The 22,565-nt window shown below is 34.0% G+C and overlaps 3 protein-coding genes and 1 long non-coding RNA gene across 4 annotated transcripts; 2 read left to right on the top strand and 2 right to left on the bottom strand.

The window, feature by feature from the left end:
• Positions 1-144: 144 nt before the first annotated feature.
• LOC135145527 (uncharacterized) lies at positions 145-5,151 on the bottom strand. Its single transcript, XM_064077645.1, has 28 exons — positions 5,145-5,151; positions 5,010-5,086; positions 4,362-4,512; positions 4,256-4,307; positions 4,155-4,205; positions 3,981-4,100; positions 3,647-3,736; positions 3,399-3,515; positions 3,286-3,338; positions 3,147-3,227; positions 2,994-3,076; positions 2,874-2,941; positions 2,410-2,458; positions 2,221-2,274; positions 2,039-2,154; positions 1,892-1,983; positions 1,786-1,829; positions 1,643-1,736; positions 1,531-1,595; positions 1,381-1,465; positions 1,259-1,317; positions 1,139-1,194; positions 993-1,086; positions 851-935; positions 712-786; positions 502-655; positions 385-447; positions 145-327 (listed from the first exon to the last, which is right to left on the bottom strand). The coding sequence occupies exons 3-28, from the start codon at positions 4,488-4,490 to the stop codon at positions 218-220; spliced, it is 2,139 nt and encodes a 712-aa protein (XP_063933715.1). The 5' UTR covers positions 4,491-4,512; positions 5,010-5,086; positions 5,145-5,151; the 3' UTR covers positions 145-217.
• A 3,128-nt stretch (positions 5,152-8,279) lies between these two features.
• On the bottom strand, positions 8,280-9,322 carry LOC135145563 (uncharacterized). The gene is made up of 7 exons (XM_064077682.1): positions 9,254-9,322; positions 8,998-9,202; positions 8,847-8,948; positions 8,629-8,793; positions 8,549-8,576; positions 8,425-8,495; positions 8,280-8,366 (listed from the first exon to the last, which is right to left on the bottom strand). The coding sequence occupies exons 2-6, from the start codon at positions 9,129-9,131 to the stop codon at positions 8,460-8,462; spliced, it is 465 nt and encodes a 154-aa protein (XP_063933752.1). The 5' UTR covers positions 9,132-9,202; positions 9,254-9,322; the 3' UTR covers positions 8,280-8,366; positions 8,425-8,459.
• A 9,730-nt stretch (positions 9,323-19,052) lies between these two features.
• Positions 19,053-20,018, top strand: LOC135145542 (uncharacterized). Its single transcript, XM_064077660.1, has 6 exons — positions 19,053-19,132; positions 19,202-19,279; positions 19,340-19,432; positions 19,582-19,645; positions 19,701-19,764; positions 19,974-20,018. The coding sequence occupies exons 1-6, from the start codon at positions 19,114-19,116 to the stop codon at positions 20,016-20,018; spliced, it is 363 nt and encodes a 120-aa protein (XP_063933730.1). The 5' UTR covers positions 19,053-19,113.
• A 464-nt stretch (positions 20,019-20,482) lies between these two features.
• Positions 20,483-21,277, top strand: LOC135145519 (uncharacterized). Its single transcript, XR_010283474.1, has 4 exons — positions 20,483-20,624; positions 20,687-20,777; positions 20,876-21,009; positions 21,065-21,277. It is a non-coding gene; the product is annotated as an uncharacterized LOC135145519 (long non-coding RNA).
• The last annotated feature ends 1,288 nt before the right edge of the window (positions 21,278-22,565 follow it).

The following is a 22,565-nucleotide window of genomic DNA, read 5'->3' as shown; positions in this document are numbered from 1 at the left end:
TTTTTTCTAAATACTTGTTTCGGTGCTAATATATCCTGTAACTTTCTCCACTGGCATTAGGCTAATGCCTCATAATTATATTGAAATGTATGAGAAGCAATTTATTTATGTATAAAACTTAGACAGCTGCCTAGTAAATCTACATTTAATCACAAGAAACATTTATTATAGTTAAAATTAATAGTAAAAGGAGCAAAATAAGAACTGTCTAATAGTTTCAATTTGACAAAAATAGGTAAACATCGTCAAAAAGGGCGGTGCCGTTATAATTTTGAAATATGCAGATAAAATCAAATTTTCTAATTTCTTTCTCTAGGGAAAACTCTCCTAGCAAAGTTATTTCACTAAGCGTATGTATGAAAGCAAGTGCAAACAAAAATAAACCCTCGCTTTTTTCCCATTTGTCACTGTGGCTGCCAAAAAAAGTCCTGAATTCCGAAGTCGTTCCTATAACAGGTTATGGCGAACAGCCCCTTACACTTTCTGTGTTATAGAGGAAACCGTCTTTATAGTGCAACGTGACGCAGAGACAGTAGTCTTCTGGCGTGCTTCCTGCTAAGAGCTCAATTCTTTTCCCTCTGGAATAACCGCCAAAGACGAATCTCTTAGGAGGTTTAAGGGAGATGTACACCATCTGTTGCGCGCCTGCTCCAGGCTAGCTCGGTTTTATGATCAGTAAACGTTACTTCTGTGAAAGAACACCAACAATACATTCTGGTAATTTGCTCCTCTGACTTGAATGCCAGGATGTTTGGACGAGTTATTTAGAGCGCCGCTTCTTCCGTTCTGTGAGGGTATAACGACGGGAGATACATCCACTACAGCACTTCAGAGAAGTAGGTGGAATTACAGTGGATGGAGAGAATCCCGCGCCGTAGTTTCTCCACGGCGTGTTTCTTCTTCCGCCAGCCAACAGAAGTTCAAAAGAAGGATCCCTTTACTCATGGGAGAGTCTCTGTCATTATTGTTTAAAAAATACGCAGTGTAATTACAAGAGTAGGTTATCGGTATTGCTGGCGTCAAAGTAGATGCCTTTCAACCCTTTAAGGCGGGAAGCCTCTAAACTCAAACCCTCAACAAGAGCTTCTAAAAATATGTATAACTCCCTTTAATAATTAAATGCTGATCAGTACATAACCGGAATCTCCAAGGCATAACTTATGTTTAAGAGCCAACTGCGCTTCAAACAACGAACTTCAGTATTGAATTATCACTTAAATAACCAAGTTGTAAGATGAGAAGAGTAGTTAGGAGGTACCTTGGCTCAACTCTTTTATTTAAAGATTCCACAGCTAAGCATGTGTGGATATCAATGGTCTAAATGGTATAACGGTGTAAAACAGGTTAGAAGCCTTTCACACATCTAATAATTATTAGTGCTTTCTCTGGCATGTTCCCTGTGCAACCCACGAGAATGGGGAAAAAAAACACGTTTCGCGGTCGTAGATCGGTAAGGTCTTCTCTCCTACCAAAAAAAGCAAATGACCAGTCAATAAAAAGATTTATACATGGAAAGTAGCTTAAATCAACCAAAAACTATAGTAAACTGGCAGGCTATCCGAAGAGCGGTGGTTATAGTTCCAAAATACAAGATCCTAAACTTTTATTGGATAATATAGATTTTCAAGCTGCATAGTTTTACCTTGTTATGGTTAGGGTAGGAACACAGAGGCCCTCCGTTATTATTCCATACACCACCGTATTGAATGTCGTCAAAGAGAGTGGCATAAGGATAGCTGAATAAAAGAATTTTTTTTTGAAAAAAAAAAAGGAAGAAAAAATAACCCCGAATGGCAATCAATACTTTGCCCAGGCAACGACTTAAATCTCTAAAAAAAAAATACAATAAAAATGGTGAAAAATGAAAGCTACAATATATAATTAAAGAAACCAAATAAACAGTGTTGCAGCCTTGATACCCAACGTTTGGGCCGTGATGGTTTAGGCAGGTGTCCTCACAATTCTTAACTAGACAGCCGTAACCTATTAATATAAAGAAGCTTACAAACTGATTTAACGAAAAATATTACACTAAGGCCTCGCTGGGTGATAATGGAGTAGTGCCCTCGCTTGCCCTCAAATGTGCAGTCCTCTACAGTGAAAGCACAGCAGGAGTCGAGGATAATCCCGCAGCTTAAACTTTCAAATACACATCTTTACATTATATAATTGTCAGAATAATTATGTGAAACCCAACCGAATCGATAGTGACATATATACTTAAGGATGTGAGCATTAATAAAAGAAGGGCAATATCTGTTCTCTTTCCTATATCTAAGATATTTAGTTTAACGAAAGTGGTGGTGGTAACACTTTCTAAAACAGCATTAATTAACAAAAAAAAAAAATATTATTTAATTATAAAATCAGCTAAAATACATTTATTAAATAAAAAAAAGGAGAATAAACCTTCTTATCCAACCATTTCGAACCGATTGCATCTTCAAAGCTTGCCAACCTTAAAAATCGTTGTGCGAAATTAAAATTTTAAAAACAGCTTAATAGCTGGTGTTTTACTTATATAAAATCCATATAACTATATGCTTGAAAATAAAAATAGCCAATAAATCTTTCCAATTATTCGTGAGGTATACTATTTGCAAAGCTATATTTTAATATTCTGTAATGACAAGGTTGTCATTAAAGCGTGCTGGAGGCTACAATGACTAATTAGCAATATCAAGCAGAAAATTTGGGCGCACAACGTGAATAATGTTTTTTGCATTGTAATTTTATGTATAAATCATCGATGATGCGCATAAAAAGTATATTGGAGCATTTGTCGTACCCCTTTTTCCGTATATAAAATTTTATACCCATAAATAATATGCATAGAGCTTATGGATAACTTATAAGGTGATCAGAATTGTTACCGTAATCGTGTATGGCATCTTTATGATGTGAAAATTCTTCTGGGTAATACTTCCAATTACTCATTATTCTTTTACAATATATGCTTATTATATTTAATTGTAGATTTAGAATTTGCTCACTTCAAGTCTTCAAAGCCACAATTTCTAAGCGTAGTATGCTCTCTAATTTCGAAGTACAAAAATGAATCCTTATCGATGTCAATCTAATATTTATTAAGTTTTCAAGTAAACAAAGAAAGTTATAAATAACTGTAGAAAGAACTGTGAAGTAACCATGACAGGCTCATAGAGGGTAAGTATTTTCGTTTTATGATCAATTGTTTTAATAAGATGGTTTTCGTTTACAATTAGACCCTGTAATTTAACCATTTAAAAACTCTCCGCTTTGCTCAACAACTATTAACAGAAACACCTTTTTGTATAATCTCGTAAACCTTTTATTGACTTCGTAAGGCCGGAAGTAATCTAGTTAACATTTCCGGATAATAATTAATTAATTAAAATAAAATTACTTTAAACAAATACTTGCAGAAAATTTCGGGCTCATTGTCCTGATAATGATGTCATGGTCTACTTTAAAATTCAGCACTGAGTTAACTTTTATTTGAAAACTTCCTCTATTAACGGGACCTGCGAGAGTGCCTTTACAGTAAAAGTAGAATTTTTAAGTACTCTAATTTGATAATACATAACAGGATTCTAAAATAAAACGTTGAAACTGATAATAATAGTAAATTTTTGTTTAAAAATGAATTAGTAAAAGTAAACGGTACCCAATTTCTTAGTAGGCTTAAGATTGGGTTCAAATATGATGTTACATAGGGAATTAACCGGTTTGCACCCATGTATAAACAAAAGAGTTTCTAAAGTTTTAATTTATAATATAAGTGGATCTACAATGCAGTAAAAAATAAATTTATTAATATCGAGATATTCTTCGTAGCTTTACTTTTAAGTTATCACTTATTAGATAATTAAACTTCGTAAGCTAGCACTGCAGATTAGCAGCTTTCTTTACGTCATTAGGTTTGAGAATTTATTATAGCAATCAATTTTATAAATGTGTGATAAAGAAGCCCTTAATACCATAAAGCATTTGACACTTACCATTAGAGCCTTTCCCCCTAATTATGACATTTGAATGATGAATTTTAATTACATCCCTCTCATTATTCCCTACACCAATATAGTACGATCCAGCCGAAAATTGTATGATACCCCCTCCGCCTTTAATCAAAATTAATGTTAACAAAAGTTATGAAAAAATTTTAGCAGGTTGACCAGTTGAAGCGGCTGCATTAATTGCTTTTAACAAAGCCTCGTCGCAAAAATCTATCAACGGATTTATATGATAAAATATTAAGAAAGTTTTATCAATATACCCTTAGTATTTGGTTTGCCTCCGTAATCATCAACTAAATAAACTGGCCAATTCTCATTAAATATAATATTACTGCTTAAATGTGGATACAAAGTTAAAAAGCTTACATAGTTTCTTGGAAGCTCTTCATCGCTATACTTATAACCACAATAAGAAAAATCCGGTAATATTGTACTGTTGCCAATTCTTTTGTGAAAAACAAAATTTCTCCAGAGCTGCGACTCACTAACTTTCATTAAGCCGAAGAGCACATAAAGGCTTTGCAATATAATTTTGGTTAAAAAGGGTAGTTTACCGGCCAGCTATCTATATTAAGGGGGCTTAAGAACCACGCAAATTTTAATTTTTTTTTTAATATTTCTTTAAGAAATTTTATTACTTTCTTTTTCAAATTAGTGCATACAGTGTTATATAATATTCATTTCTTTTTTTTACCCGCTCTTATACTAATTCATTCAGTTAATGACGCAAAGAAGTTTATAAGTTTTTAACAAAATAGGGATTGGTAGGAAATTGGTATACAATTTATATAACGGGTAATAAAAATTGCTTACTGCTTTTAGTTTAAGTACTAAAAAATTAAAAAAGCAAGTCATAAATGTTCATCTAATCGACCTCACAAAGTAAATTTAGTAACAGTTTTACCTTCTTAAAAATTATTTTAACAACTTAGCTATTTTACTTACGTAATAATTCTACTGTTTACGGTAAAGCTCACTTTGAAAGCTAAAAAATAGTTATATAATTTTTGTCACTTGTTATAAGAAGGCCGTAGCAAGCGTATACACAGCTTTTGAAATTGACATTTCACAATGCATGTTCTCAGTTCGTCCTAGTAACATATTGGTATACAATACGATAGTTGATATAAGGATGAGAACTAATAGTACGTTCTTTATATCTTAAATAGCGCGTTTATTCATTTGAACCTCTGTAATTCTTTGTTTTTATGGAAGATATTTTCATAGCACACGAATGTTAGACAAATTGTTGAAAATACTATGGGTTCCAAATTGTTGAGTGACCGGTATTAACTTAAGGTCAGATCCTATAAGTTTTCAGCATTTAATAAAGTTTATAGGCTTTAAAACAGTTTATCTATAAAAATAGATTTGTGCGACCTTTTATAAAAGAATTATATTTATTACTGACAATTAAAATTATGAATAGTTAATGTTTTAAATTTTTATAAAAAAATTAGACCGTTTTTAATTCTAAAACCTTACAAAAAAAGGTGCGTCTTGTATCTTGTAAAAATTTCATTTGTCCAATTTTTTTTTTGATCTTGTTAAATTTTCTTTTTCTTGCTAATATATATCTTTACCAAATGGTTGGTTGGTTGTCATGCAATGCAATGGTGGCCTTGTTTACACATTACTATTATCCTCTTTCGACAATGTGCGGCGGTTATAAGGGAAAGCTCAAGTTTTAAGAAAAAGAAACATGCTTATTTTTTTAGTGCGAATGGTTTATAAAAATACATTAGTTAGAATGAGAAAACAACATAACATAAAATGACTCAATATAAAAATTTAATATTAAGTATACATATTTCCCTCTTCTGCAGTTTGCTTGCCAAAAATGTGTTCACGGTAGGTTAGTTTAAAAAAAAGTAACACATTGAAATTGTTTTAGACAGTATGCTCAGGTCTCAAACAGTTCTTCTATTAAATTATATTGGGATCACCATGAGTGTGTCCAGTAAAGAATAGTATTCTGCACAGGAAGTAAAATTATGAGAAAATGAGGGATGGTGGATGATAATTGTTAGAATTTGCCTTTTATAATTGCTATTCGCCAAATGGTGGTAGACCCCAATTTTATTTGATAACCTCACGCCAAAGTCAGGTTAAGGTGTATTAATTTTTTAACTTTACCAATTAGTATCTCGCCTTAGGATCCCAATAACCTCCAAAAGTTGGGTCGCAGTTTTATCACCTAAAATATTTAGGTTTCATAATACTAAACATTAAAGATCTATCGGATTATTCTAGGTGCACATGGGTTTTGGAACTATCACATCTGTTTTCTGTTTTGGCACTATACTTATGTTTATTCTTCGGTGACATCAAGCAAAAGACTTTAAGTATTCCTGCTTTATTGTATATAGCCAAGAAATGCCCTATATAACTGATTCTTTTTAATTCTTTTATGGCGTAGCGATGAATCTTAAACAACATTTAGAGACATTCGAAACTAGAGCTTGGTAATTTCTCGAGAGATAAGAAAAGTAAATTTTGATAAATACTTTTATCGACTTTAAATCGTCTCTGAGTAAGATTTCTCATTTACTTCGCAAAAGGCTTGTTAAAGTTATCTGTTTAAAAACAATTCGAGTAGCATTTCAATAGTAGCTTATTTTCGATGGAGTTGGATGGGAAGGAACTCTTAACCCAAAAACCTTCAAGGGTATTCTGATATAAAAGTAGTCGTTAAGTAAAAAAAAGACACCTACTAAGATTAGTAACACAAAAGAGACTAATGCTCTCAGCTACGTGTTATAGGGAGCCTACTATACTGTATAGTTCTTCGTCAACGTTTTTAACTTCTCCCGTCACTAAATTTCCATTTCTTAGAAAGTATGTTTTTAATTTAGTTTTCGCATTTTATTTATCTATCTTGCCATATATTAATTCAATGCCTATATTCAATTGTTAACTTTTTTTTTGGACTATTTATCCCTTATCTTTCTTATGATCCCTTGAGAAAATATAAGGTTAATTCCGTCTCCAGTCTTGAAATATTTAATTTTTTAGTCTAAAGCTAACTTTAGCCTCTTAAAACTTGGAACTTATTACATTATTATGTAATTAAAATGATGATAACGTACTAAAAATAATTAATAAACGAAATATTAAGAAAAACAAAAATTGAATAAAATACTAAATTTTTTATGAGGGATATCGGTAATTACAAATTTTTTAATTTTTTTTTAAAAATCAAAGCACTCTGCATATAAACCTGTGATGGTTATATAATAATAAGGTTAAGTTATTGCCATAAAGTTAAAGAATCATACGCGTTATCAGATTGCGAGCTTTAAAATAATTTATATGACGCCTATACTTCAAAATATCCGTATGTAGTAGTTGCTGTAATAAATGAACTATTTTTTTTTCATGCTATTGCGTCCTTTTACTAGTAACAATGAAGTACCTCTAGTTAATAGATCGAACCACTGCCCTTAAAAGATTATGATTGCAACTTCTTTTATATATAAAAGATGAATCTATTTTTAATTTACGATATTAATACAATTTTATCTTTAACTTTTACATGAGCAATGTTGGATAGTTTAGCAATCGAAATGACAGATGTGACCGTATAACCACTCGTTATTAATAATTAAATTATTTTAAATTTCTATAATAATTAAACAAAAGTGCGCTGACGAGAGCTAAGAAAAAGATTGAGCAAAAACGAATTATCATTAACTTCCTTTAAAGCAATGGTTCAAGAGGACTGCTCTTGATAGCTAAAAATTAAAATACATAGCATTTCAGTATTTAACTACTACTATTATCAAGTAGTACGATGTTTTTAGGTTTGGGTTGGTAAAGTAACTTTATTGTTTTATCCAAGGGATTGACGTTCATTAAAAAGCGAATTAGTCAATAACTTAAACACAAACATTGCTTGGGAACTGTAAAGTACCTTTCCTATTGAAAAGTCCAAGCTCCTTCACGAAGGTTGGTAGTGGCTATGCTATTAACCGAAACGTGCCCACTATCATAGTAGGTGGAATTTCGAGCACGTACTTAAGAGCAGTGCTCTACCTAATGACTTTCAAGGGTTTAAGATGAAGCAACCAAATAATAAAGCAAAGTAGACATAAATTCGTGCTTAAACCGAGGACTCGGTGCTAAAATGCTTTTCGGGCTTCATGTTATGAGTCTTGAGTTTAGGGTAACCTTTTGCTACCTTATTTGGGCTGTAATACACTTTGATACATAAATTAACTACCTTACATGAATACCAATATGAAAAATAAAAGGTTACAACTTTTTTTTACATAAAAGCTAAAGAGAGTTAAAAAAAAAAAGCATTGATCTTGAGGAGCTTGTAAGACTCGAGGAGACTCAGGGGTTAGTTTAACTTTTTATTTTAGCGCACTTTGAGAATAAATATATTAGTATCTGTTTTTATATATTTAAATAAAATTTTAATTACCCTTAAACTATTGCTAACTGCTTTTAATATTTTGCTTAGTCAAATTTTTGAACGCCGATTCGGTTAGATACCTGCAATTACGCGTTGTAACGTTTAAAGAGCTTGGGTTTTGGTTCTGAAGAACCTTTTTTAGTCCTTCCTCACTTATGTATCTATACAACTTTTAATAAATATAAAAACTTAGTTTTTAAAGGAGAAAACAACCTGTTATTGTCAAGCACCAATGTTTTTAAATGTTTCAAATTCTTAAAATGTTCCATTCCAAGATCTGTGACGGAAATATCTTTCAAATTTACTTCATAAAGATACACCTTAGTTTTTAGGCCCTCTTCGTTACAAAGGTTTTCAAACTCTTCAAGTTCTTCAAGCCTAATTTCATGTCGAGTGAATAATATTATTAATATTCAGCTGCCCTTTTTAACCTAGTAAGTAACCCTGGGAGTATCCTCAAGTTTCCACTTTCCTTAAATTCCTTAATTAACTTTACTGTTCCGCCCATTCTTAAAGTAAATTCTGCGGCCACTCTATGTAAATGGGGCTATTTGATTTATATTGGTTAAAGTTATTGTTTACCTGTCTGCGCCTCGTTCTTTTATTCCTTTCAAGTCAGGTATATTAAAGATATTATTAATAATAGAGGTGAATAAATGCCTTGTAGTCTTCTGCAAACAGCGGCAGCGAAGTGTAAAAAATAGTACACTCACCATACCAGTTAGCTACTTTAATAATTTCTAGGTTTTAGCGACATGAACCCTATTGCACTGGTGTCATTGCCTTCCTATTTAGAAAAGTTATTTACAGTGTACCTTAAAAGGCACCAACGCGTTACCTAATATAAGATAGTATACATGGAAAACATTTAATATTTATAACTAGTAGTTTACTATATCATTTTATGAAATTTGATAAATAATGCATTTTGTTAAAAGTGACATGAAAAATATTTTTTTAATAATTTTTGAGACCTATGCTCTAAAGGTTGCTACTTAAAATCGGATAAGTGTGCAATAGATAGAAATCCCAGTGACTTGTTTCTGCCCTTGGTGGTAGGTGTCTACTTGATGTTACTGAAAAACCTTCCTGCCTAAAGTTTTTTTCTGACCTACTGAAAATGTCGATCTGCATACAATCCTGTTAATGTCATAAACTCAATAAAAAAACTGTTAATACAAAGTCTCCTTAAATCGAATACATAGTTATGAAAATCAAAATTACTATTTAATTTAAAGCACCTTAACTATAATAAGAGCTCTAAAAATTACCTTTACACAAAACTTACACCTAGGAATAGCCTTACGAATTTAATTATTCAGTTTCAGTAATGCTGATTCAAAAGCTATGTGTTAATATTTTTACTTTAAAAAAAATTAACGCACACATCATACATTTGTAGTTAACTGCCATTCTATTAACTAACATATTTTTACAACTAAACAAACAGCTACTTAAGATAAAGCCCGTAAACTTTATAAAGTGCCTTCGTACTTCTATTTAAATCTTAACACCTGAGTTGTTAAGCAAGTTAGCCTTAGTCTCCTTTGAGAAAATTTTAATCGCTCTCAAAGGTAATTAGAAAAAGCGGCTGCCGTGTCCTTGTTTTTTTAGTTTATTATGAAGGGAAAAGGCATAAGAAGGCTTTGTACTAGGTTGCACTTTTTCATTGTAATTTATACTAATAAGTATATAAGTTAATTTATAGTTGTGTGATAATGAACGTCTAAACATTAGTTTTGCCTTCTAATCTTAAAATTAGACAACCCGTGCGGATTAGTACGCTAGGTGTAAAGTGATCCCTGAGAGCCTTAAAAGAATAAAACGGCAACCGCTCTGTATCTTTACTGAGTAGGTATATAGTAGTATATAATATGAAACCATAACCCCCTTTGGCTTTTTATGCACAGCCTTTTGGCTAGTTAAATCTTCAAAGGCAATTAATTATTGGTGTTTTAAGTTTAAGCATAAATATATTAATATATAATTCTATCAATTCCAGTATAGAATTTAGTGGCCTACAAAAAATTTTACCATAAAGTTGCTAATTTCTCCATATAAGCAATATACCGTTTGGCTAAAGTAAGGCAGCACGAAAAATTATGGCCACTCCCACAATCATTTTAACTTCACTTCCACTGTGTGGTCCTTTTTTTCTGAGGCATTGTCACTTGCCACTTCAAAAAGTAAAGTTTATGTCAGAACTGTAATGAAAAACCAGCTAGCAAGAAAAGTACTAGCATGTCACCTTAAAATTTAACTGAGTAAAAAAGATTTATAATTTATATTATCCTGAAGTAGTCTTGATTTATTGCTTAACCCTATAACGGGCAAAACTCGGGCTCAAAAAATAGATGTTTTTTTTCTGCGATATCATTTCCTATGTTGACACTATACTTTTAAGTACAATATTTGTTTTTAAAATTTGATTCTATCTTTTTGAAAAAGAATGGTTACCAGCTGATGGTGCACCTGTAATGTTTACTGGTAAGAATATGTGCCACACTTATTGTTGTGCATATAATATCATTTAAGTCTTAATTTGTATTCTATAAATAAAACATACAATCGCAAAAAATAACACATTTATTTTTTTTTAAAAATATAGGTATATATATTCTTTTTCAAAACAAAGAAAAAACAAAATAAAGCTCGATTTCTTATGTCTACGATACAGGTTCTAATCAAAACTTGAGGCATGCAAAAATGTGTGTCTTAACCTTAGTTTTGCCAAATTTCAAATAAATGGATTATTTAATCAAATTTTACATATCCCAATTAATATCTCATCATAAAACCGTAAAACAAATGCTTACTTATCCATCTAACCAAAAATATAAACCTCTTACATTCAGGACACCTTTTTGCCCAATAAAAAAGATCATTAGTTCTCAACTTAACGTTCACTGGTAACTAAATTCACCACTTTTTTATGTTTTATCGGTTGCTGTCTAATGCGTTAGCACAGGGTACTCAAACTTAACCAGAGACTGTTTCAGAGTCGGAGTCTGTTGTTTAGGGTCGATTTCCATAGCTCTACTCTTGCAAACTGAAACCTAGTTGATAAGTGGTAAACATAATAACCAGTAACGCATAAGGGGGTTAAAAGCAATGACGCGTAAAGCTTATGGCTGTACGTCCAGTTCCACCGGATGCAGCTCATGAGTACTATTTAACAATTGCAAACCAACGAGAGCATTTCCAAAACACCGAGGAAATTGGCTAGCGCAGACTCTTGCCGTTTTTGGATTGGTCTGTGCACCTCTACCTTTGACTATAAATTTGCTATAAATATCTTATTTATATATTTATTACTGCAACAAAAACTTTAATTCGCCTACTCTATTTTAATATATAAACTAAGTCTAAACTACTATTATATATATCTATCTTGCTTATCTAACTTATATTTTAATATTTACTATATTATTTTATTTACTTATATATATGCTTAACATGCCTCTTGTTTCTTCTAGTAAAGATTTCGCGGCCTACCATCACTGAGGTATTAGCTTTAAATGAAAAACTTAAAAAAGTTTTAAAAATAGCGCTGAACAGAATGAACGAAATGAACGAATTAGATTCTGTTCACTTTAAAGATGTTCGTAAAACGAGCGTAAGGCTATGTTAATCTCTTGCAAAACTGAACCTTTACCTATTGCCTGCTTAAATTCCTTATCTGGTCTACCTTTACAAATTAAAAGCGCTGATATAAACGAATTTCCGCCTTGATTGAGTGATTTAACTACTCAAAATTCACAAAACAATAAGTTTTCAGTCGACAACACCCACAGAAGAGAAAACTCAACGTATCAACTGCGAAAAACTTTTTGGAGACAGAAAATATTGCACCTTTAATTATTCGTGAGAAACAACGGTGGCCAGATGTGGCTTCCCTATTGCATGATAGAAATGTGACCAATTTTTCATCTAAAAATATGCATGATATCCTCCTCTAATAATTTTCGACTGGGCACAAAATATTATAAGAAAGTAATTACGTGTTTTACGGTTATCGACTTCCTGAGGATAGGCTTTTGAAAGTGGTACTGAGAGAATTTTTTTCAAAACTTGACTGTAGCGCTGCTGAGAAAGATTTCCGCATTCCAGGTTTTTGCCCACTAAAGGGTTGTTCGTATAAAAAGTTATCGGAAAGAACGAAAAGCTCTTCCTTTAGTTCTTGAACATCTATCAAAATCCGAGATCTCGGTATACAAATTAACTTCAGTTTGTCATCTTACAATTACGGTTGAAGGACTCAAGGATTCAAACGTAATTGGCCAGTGCCACCACTCTCAACTCTTGACCGCAATTCTATCTTCTGTACCTCTGCGTTTAGGTTCGTCAAATGTGGATGCAACCATGAAACCGCCAGCCGCACGAAGACACTAGATGCCCCTCCGAAATGCGCAAACTGTCAAGGCAAGTACACCGCTAACTATCGAGGTTGCCCTTATCACCCAAGAAAATTTCACATGCGCAAACATTTGTCTTTAACAACTCTTACAACGGAGCCGTACTCCCAGACAATTAATTGCATCACTTCCAAGAATTCTCAAAATAAAGAAAAACTTTTCAGAAAATAATTCGACTAGTCAACAAGAAGAGCTACGCATTCGCCACTAACATGAAGGACAAGTTAAAAGATTATAAGCATAATTTAAATAACATATGAACGACCAATTCAACATTGGCAAGAATGGTAACGATCTTCTTAGTCTTTATACTAACTCCCATTGTTAGTTTAAATATGGTCGCATATTATTTTAAAACGCGAACAGTCTTTTGCGCAAAAGAGAAGAATTTCAACAATTTCTTAATCAGAAAATTGATATTGCTTTAATAAGTGAGACCCATTTAAAACTCGGACATAAAATTTTTCCAATTAAGGGCTTTACCGGCATGGCAGGACCTACTCAAGAAAAGGGGGAGTAGCCATTATTATTAATAGCAGATAGCTCACCCGTTTATACCTTCTTGTCAATTTAAAATTAATTTGTTTGAAACAGTGGCCATCAAGAACAATCTTCATGGTTAAGGGGGACGTGGTAATCGTTTTTGCATATAAGTCCCCCGGGCTGCCTTTGTTTCCTAAAGAACTGTTTAGTATTTTTAACCGTCGCGAATCTGTAATTCTTGGCGGGGATTTGAAGAGCAAAGCTCCTTGGAAGAGTAAAGTGAGAAATACTAACGGAACTTAAACTATACAACTACGTTGAAAAAAGGGGTTACCTTCTCTATAAAAGGAGCCTCAGATGTACTTGACGTTGTCATACCAAAGAACATCCGAATTGACTCAAACATAACCATGCTAGTGGACCTCTCCTCGGACCACTCCCCCGTGCTTTACGAAATTGGCCTATAAGAGTTTAGCCCTTTGAATTACACACGGAGATACGGACTGGAATAAATTTAAAGAAGTGATTACGGAAGCCATTAAGGGCAATCCAATTACTTTGGTCCCTCAGGTTAACCTAAGAAATTTGGTACCCCTTATGAGACTAAAATTAATCAAGCACATATAACGGTTTCTGTTGCAGTAACGATCCCTCCGCGTAAAGCACGCTTACCTGAGGAAATAGAATATTTCTCAACTTAAGAAGGCGGCGAAAACGTAAATACGTAGCCTCTAAAAATCCTAAAGATAAACGAATTCTTGACAAACTTAACAAAAAAGTAAAAATTGCTTCATTAATTTGCTCAGTAAAACTTGTGAATCAAATTTGCCGAGCTTGAAATTCCGAGAACCCTACATCCTGCTGGCGGTTTTTTGTCTAATCCATAAGAAATCGCAAGAAACCTCATTCTTCGGCCCTTAAAACAGAGACCAATTATACTTATGGCGACAAAGTTAAGGCGGAGGTGTGCGTGCGAAGTTTATTTAGTCACTGCCTAATCACAAAAAAAGTAGCTTCTGAAATTGAAAATAGGGCTACTCGCAGTAGCAATCCTCGAAATATAACTTGCGAATATACCGATAGGAAAGAAGTGAGCAATTATAAACCTTCTGCGTACTAAAAAAGCGTCAGGTCCAGAGAGCGTAACCACGATTCTTAAACACTTGCCCGTGACAGCAATAACAGTCTTAGTTTCACATATTAACAATTCTCTTGAGTCATGTACATTCCCTGAACGATAGAAAAGGCAGAAATCTTATGCATTCCTAAATTAAAGACCACCGTTCTTTAAGTCTTTTGTCACGTATTGGCAAAGTAGCTGAAGCTGTAATACTTGTACGATTGCAATAGTTTGTGGAGAGTTCTGGTTGTATACCAGAGTCTCGGATTGGATTCCAAAGGGGTCACTCTACTACTCAGCAGTTTTTTGCGTTTCTCCGAAAATGTCACTAAAGGGTTTAATATCAATAAGCCTACATGTACTTTATTTCTAGATGTCGGAAAAGCAATCGACAGGGTATGGCACGATGGTGTTCTTTTTATGACACTACCTATCCTGAAGGTACCAAATTATCTTCTTTCGCCTCTCCAGTCTTTTCTGAACCAAAGGACGTTTTATGTCATAGTGGGAAAAGCTAGCTCATCTATAAGCGAACTGGCTATAGAGGCTCCCAAGGCTAGCTGCTATCTTCCATATTTGCTTTATACATGGCGAACACACTCAGGCCTGAGAATACCTCCACTTTTTGTCACAGTTTGCGGACAATACGGCTTTCTATGCCTGCTCCAAATCTCCTTCTCTAGCTTTAAAACACTTGCAAACGTGTGTTACCGCACTTAAGGTATGATTTGATAAGTGGCGAATTACCCTTAAAAGCAAAGCTATATTTGTATCGAAGAGGGGGCTTAAAACGACAGCATCTATTATAACGCTTTGCGACCAAGCCGTCTCCTGGCACATGAAAGTCCAGTACTGGATATTTGCATAGACAAGCAATCCCCTTGGCGCTATCACGTTGACTACATCACTAATAAAGCAAAGTTAACAATTTACGAACTTTATTCCTTTAGGGTAAAAAGAGTTCTTTCCCAGTACGCAACAAACTTAAGCTTTATCTGCAAATTATTCGGCCCTCTAACTTACGTAGCCGTGGTGATCGTATGGCAGCAGTCAACCGCACATAAAGCGACTTCAAGCGGTTTTCAAAATTGACTGTTGCGAATAATTACAGGTGCCCCCGGTTTGTCCGGGGTCCTCACTTGCATCGTGCCTTGAAGTTGGAAACGCTCCGAATATTTCTGTCGCATCAATGTGGAGAGCTATTATGAATATTTATATCATCCCAACGATTTATCTTTTTTGTTCGAGATATAGTCTGTGACGCGGTTGCCCACACTCTTGGAGACCACGACACCTCACCGTTTTAACGGCGTACTGGGCGTAGGGTACTTCTTTTCTAACTTGTAAATCAGATTAGGCAGTATTTTAGGTCTCTTCTAATCTTGACCTGGCGTGGTATGTCAACATTATAAATAAAAGAATATTTATTATTCCATTTTTTCTTAACGCCTACCTAACTTATTAGTTATGTTTACCTGCACCTTCCTATATATATACTTAAATTTATACTTATTTTTTTTATAACGGTACCTTATATATCTATATTAATTTCTTTTTAAATGGTTATAATGGTTCTTCCACAAATATTGAACAAGAAGATCTATTTAACAACTTGTTGGCCGCCAACGCGGCTTTGAAAAAAAAAATAGAATTCCTCAAGGCAAAACTTAATGGAAAATAAAAAAAAATCTTGGCGCAAAGAACCTTTCGAACCTAAAGTAATTAACTTGCGTACGTTTCTACGCGGCACACCTTTCGAGTGAGAGTAGGGGCTGCGTCGTCGCCATATCGTCGGCTGACAGCTGGAGCCCCTATTCTCCGCGCTATACATGCGAAATATTCCATTCCCGGCGAACTCTCACAACCGCATTGCACTCTGTGCTGATAACATTGCAGTTTACGCATCCTCAAAACGTCTCTTATTATTGGGACAACATTGATGCGTTATTTGGGAACATTCGCCAACTGGTGGCGGCAGTGGTGTGTAACTATTATTGAAACGAAGAGCAAAGCATTCCTCATTCTCAAGATGCATCGCGCTCCCCCCGCTACTAACCTTCAGGGTGTTAAAACCTCGTGGGGCTCTCAGCCTAAATACTTGGTCGTTGTCATCGACAAGCGACTAACTTGGAGGCAACACGCAGAGTTCGTTATTCAAAGCAGCAATTCACGCACTCTATCCCTGCTATGCTAAAAGTACATTGTCCCCGTGCCATAAACTTCACCTTAATAAAGTATGCGTGCGCCCTACTATGACCAACACATCTACTCTGCTAGGAATATGATAAACCATCGACGATTTGCACCCTTCCAAACGCAGTAAAACAAGCTCCTGTGGTCGGCGCACCATATTTCGTGCGAAAATATACGTAACATGACGACCGGGGTTTGGAAACGACTGTAAGTCTTTTTCCGAAATACAACTTCAGTTTCTTTTAAACGTGTTATTAGGCATCCAAGCCCCCATTGGATTCAAGAACTTACTTACGAACCCTGGAAAAGCTTACGTTTTCGGAGGCCCCACGGCGCACTTTGAGCGCACAATTACAGTTTTGTTATACCTTTACACAGAAAAAAAAAAGTTTATTGAGGAATAACCTGCCAAAACTGAATATGATCTAACCTAATAATATAAAATTATTTGCAAAATTAAGCAGTCTGCGCTCGATATTACCGAGCATCTGCACAATTCTTTAATACAAAAAAGCCAATGAGAACTTGATACCCCTTTGCCTAACCTTCGTAGGTCATTGTCCGCTCCAGTCTTGGTATTTTCATCTTGACGATCATGTAAAGGGAATTGAAACATTTATGATCAGCACCGCATGCCTAAAGAGCACTTAAATTTAAAAAATGAAGAGTATATTTTACTCTCAATATCCCTTTTTTGTTTGCAATCAGGCTTATTTATAAGACTTTTTATATCAATTTAATAGAAGCATAAATTTATTAGAGATGCTTACAAAATAAGGGTTTAAGTTGGGTATGCTACTAGAAGTTCAACAAATGGACTCCACTTGCACTAAAGTCATGTAATCGATGAAGGTATCAAATACCTCATTCTTCGCTACACATAATGCCTTGGCCTACAATTACTACCAGTTAACAAAGATACTCCTTAAGTGATTATTAGCTATAAAGAACCGCTTAAGGCTCTTTTCTTTAATGGAAAGTTTTATATAGAAAGGCATTAAAGGGTCATACTATTTTCGCAACTTGTCATGTGCACTATCTTAAGGACCTAGAGAACTTTTAAATTCTTTGAATTAATAAACATAGCTTTTAACAGAAGATTAATAGCGATAGAAAGCGACGCAATCATAAAAAAACAGTAATAATATTCTATGATTTCAGATTTTAAGTAGTTGCGCAAATGATTAAAAAGAAATGAATAGGTATAATAATTAGCAGACTCACCGAAGCTTTAAGGCTCTTTACTATAGGCCGACACACAGTAGGATTTGTGAAAATGACCAAAAGTAAAGTTAAACTATTACAAAAAATTACTAAATAATAACTTTATACTCCTTATAAATAAGAGCTCATCAGGGCTTTCTAGCAATGTTAGCTAAAAAAACATATCAATATTAAGGCATAGAATAAAATTACAAATTAAAAAAATAAAACTAAGGGGGGAAGGGTCTATGAAGAAATATTATTAAATTACGCTTTAAAATAGTAGCGTAATCCCAGTTAGTTGAATAACTATAAACTAATAAACTATGATTGTTTATAACTTTTGTTGATCAGTAAAGTGGTTTTTAAAATATAATGTAAGAGACGAGAAGTAAAGAATAAGTAATAATCTTACGAAGAGCCATGACTAATATTGATTATAGTATAGAACGGTTAAAAACATTAATAAAATGATATCAACCCCTTTAAAGGAATAATAAAATACTTTGACACGAACACAGAGGGCCTAAAATCTGAAGAACGGATGACCTCAAAGCTGATATAGTTACAAAACGTAACTTATTATGATAGGTTCCGTTTAGTTAATAAATTATAAATATATAATTATAAATAAAACCGGGCTACTTATTTTTACTTATTACTAAATGTTTTTTTTTTAAACAGATCTAGAGGCTAAGGGCTAATACAACATAATCTATTTTCCACTGAGAGGGGTGCCGGGGTAGAAATATATAATTGATTTACATATATGTTATATTACTCACTATTTTCTTAATATTATTATATTGCTGATAATTACTATTTTATACTATAAAAATTATTATTATTCTATTTTATAATTATTGTAATTAGTATAAATGTTTAGTATTAAACTATTATTAATATTAAACATATGAGATGCACAAAATTTAATCGATATTATGTGATAGTCTTAATATGGCTCCAATCGTTATTAGCAAGCGTTCATAAACTTAAAATTGGCCCTCTTTTAGTAAGGGGTTAGGATTTGTAACGCGAAGTTTAAATTAATTATTGCCTTAATACTGAGTTTTTTTGTCATCCAGTTGTTGACTATTCTATGGGTTTCTTAAGTAATGTTACACCGTGAAAGATACTACGCTGAGCTACCTACCTTGGATGATCCACACGAGTGAAATTTATTTATTTTAATTAACTCGGCAAATCTTTCCCAAGCTTTACTATAGGAAAACTTTTTATCTCCATCTTGCCGTTTGTGTGTTGCTTATTCTTTTCGCTGGGTTGATGTCAGGTCTGACAATAGGTTTGTGTTCATGGTTTTCACCAACCACATAACTTTTTTATTCCTTTTAAATTTTCTTTATACTCTAAGGCCTTCTCTCTTTCGACGAAACTTTTTTAAATGTTTTGAAAAACGGTGGTCTTCCTCGTCAACAAAAGTACGCCACAGGTTGAAACTAATATTAGAAGTGAGCTTAACTCTTTAAGCTAAGAATTGTGTTCGCATCAGGGATATTACCTTTAGTGAAACGGAAACATTTTCTGCTGGTTACCTTACTGATTTGCAATGCCGCTTCCATGGAGGCGCTACCACTGTTTTTAAGTAAGCAGACTTTGCTTCTCTTATATCAGTATGCTAACATGGCGTTTTTATTATGTGTTTATCATTAATCTTATAAAATAGAATATGGGTAGCTTAACAACTTATAACACATTATATGCTGATATGAAAAAATGTACTTTTTTACTTAGACAAACTTGTTCCTGAGTATCTTGCAGTTATATTTTCTGCCACTGCCGTGCTCTTCTTTGGCGAGTACTGCTATGATTTTTTTATAAATAGTTCACTACTAACCGTTAGTACTTTACAGGATAGCCCCTCAAGCAATTTGCTCGAAATACGGGCTCGCAATTGGTTACTATCTTTCACCGTATGTAAGTATATTTTTATATTTAATATTTTCTAAAATTTAAATCTCACGGCCTCATTTAATAGCAATTCAATTCATTAAGATAATGTAAACAACCAATAAGTTTCAGTAGTAATACTTGATTTTATAATATTGCTACTGTATACAAGATTCTAGTAGGTCATAGCTTGACACGTAAACTTTGTCACTAGCTAATTGCAATTGATCTGGTAGATCCCGATAGAAACTTACGAGTTACCTTATTACCAGATTTGTTAAGTTTCTCATGGCCGTCACGGCGCCCTTATCATGGACAATAGGTAAACTATTGGATTTTTTACTCGGAAAGGAGAAGGGCAGTTACTTTAGAAGAGCTGGTCTTACTTTCGTTCACTTGTAATTCAACTTTTTTTTACAAAGTCAACCTCAGAATTAAAAGAACTAGTGAATCTACACGGGCACGCCAACGTTGGCGACATGCTAAGTCCAGACGAGATAACCATCATCCGCGGCGTGTTAGACATGGCTAGTAAGAAGGTTGGTACTATCAAACCTGCGGCGGGGTCAACTCGTTTCTACTTTGGTAACAGGTCAAAAGCTGCTTTATAAAAATGGAGCACGTGTTTTACCTTCACTCCAACACCATCATAACCAGCGATTTAATAAGAGAAGTAACTTTTATAGTTTGAACCCCCAAAAACGTGGCTCATTTCCACTTAAAGATTATTAGTGTGGGTCACAGCCGCATACCCATACTGGATTCCACCGATAACGTGGTGATTGGAGTACTCTACGCAAAGTCCCTCATATTCATGAATCCGCTGGTGTCCGAGAAGATGGGGGCTTTCTTCCCTCCAAACTGTACCGTGGCGCAGCTCATGAAAGGTGCCAATCAACTTAGAAGCTATTCTTGAGGATTGGAGATTCAGTTTTAACTTAATGTTTAGATACGCTTCTTTACATCAGCCAGGAGATGGGCTTGTATGATCTGCTAAATAAGTTTCAGGAGGGAAAAAGTTGGTAGCATTCTGAACTTATGTAATAACTGCTTGCTTATTTCCGCAGTAAAGAGAAATGTAGCAAAAATGTTGTTATAATTTCGTTAACAATTTCCTCTTCTTTTGCAATAACTGCAGGCCACATGGCTATCGTGCTGGAACCCCAAACAAACAGAACTGTGGGAATCATTACACTCGAGGACGTTCTGGAAGAATTAATAAACGAAGAGATTCTTGACGAAACGGATGTCTACGTAGATATTCAGAAAAAAGTACTCGCGCCATGTTACCACCCTTCACCAGTTTTTAGCTTAAAGTAACGAAAAGGTCCAGGTTGCCAGATCGGAAAATTCTTTTGGTCTGTTGAACTTGGCGAGGATTAAAAGAAAATCCGTTGACGCTCCAGAAAAAGAGTGCAAAGGCGTAAATGGTTATAATAGCAATGATATTAAGCGAGTCCATAGCGCAAACGGATTAAGTCGCTTTGACCCGGATAATATGAGTGAAAATCTAAGTGGCCAAGAGGACAGTAAAAGTGATAGCTCCGAATCTGAAAATTTTTATCAGTGTGAAGAAGATATACCTTTATTAAAGTAGTTACCAAAAAAAAAAAATTCTGTAAATAAACTTAAATTACACCCAACATAAAAAAAAATATAAAGCGACCATCAGTGGGAGGGATGGGATCTGCTCTACTGTAAAAAAGTTTAAAAACCTAAATGTATTGCAAGCTGAAAATTCAGCTGCATAGAGCGGACTATAATTTATGTATTAAACACAAAATGGTGTGAATAGTACTTAAGCCAAGTACTATTGTATAATTATGGACTAATCGATCTGACATACTACAATTATATCGGCTATAAATTAAACTGCTTAATTTAATTCCTTTATTAGAAGAGGATAAGAAGGGTAACCTTTATAAAATTTAAAGCCACCAATTCATCTACATAATAAGAAGAGAGCGATGTTTTTAAATCTTTAAGCAATTAACATTCTTTTCTTTTGTTGTCGTATATAAAATAATTATATAGTACAGTAGTTTTTTTTAAGCCTTTCTTGTGCTCTCTTTTCTTGAGTATATTCAAAAAAAATTTAGGTGTTTATATGTTTAAAAAAAATGCAGGGGAGTAGCTAAATGCTTTAGTTGTTGAACTGTTAGAATATCTTTTGTATTTCAGCAAAACATTTCATAGCCGTTCGTTTAAGGTGAAGCTAAAGAGGTTTGGCTCCCGCTCTCGTAGTTAGAATTTTTCACTAATCAAGATGCGCTTGTAAACATTCTGAGGTCGCTTTAAGGATTCTGATGCTTGTTAATATTCGATGCCGAGCAATAGAATCATAAGACAAATGCGTGACTCATATTAAGGTCGATAATAGCTTTATACATAAGATGTTAAGTTAAATTCATAATTTCTATAATATTATATGTAAGTGAGGCCTCCTCATTACGTCTGGAGTTAATAACAACACTTCCCTGGTGCACCCGAAATGGGCGTTTACGATAGCGTGTTTAAGCTTTAATTGTTCTTTTCTTTATTTTCTTGAAAAGATCATCGCATGGCCTCTGGAAGAATTTTTCGTTCAGCAAACAATTTATCAAGGTTATAAAGTTGGGCCTGCATATCTGGTAGCGAATGCAATTAATTTTAAATTTCAGTGTATTAGTTATTAGAGCTATATGGAAACTATGTTGGCAAGGGAGGGAATCGCCCGTATATAAGAAAAGTATAAAGGTAACAAAGAAACCCTTAGGGGCTCCAGTTTTAAGGAGCCTGGGGGCGGACAATTCTTCTCTTGTCTTACAATAAATGATCTATAGTAAAGA

The sequence above is a fragment of the Zophobas morio genome, unplaced genomic scaffold (genome assembly GCF_036711695.1).
Source record: "Zophobas morio isolate AGI-343-1 ecotype UQ-CSIRO unplaced genomic scaffold, CSIRO_AGI_Zmor_V1 ptg000157l, whole genome shotgun sequence".
Lineage (NCBI taxonomy): Eukaryota > Metazoa > Arthropoda > Insecta > Coleoptera > Tenebrionidae > Zophobas > Zophobas morio.
This window is presented reverse-complemented; position numbering and strand designations above follow the sequence as displayed.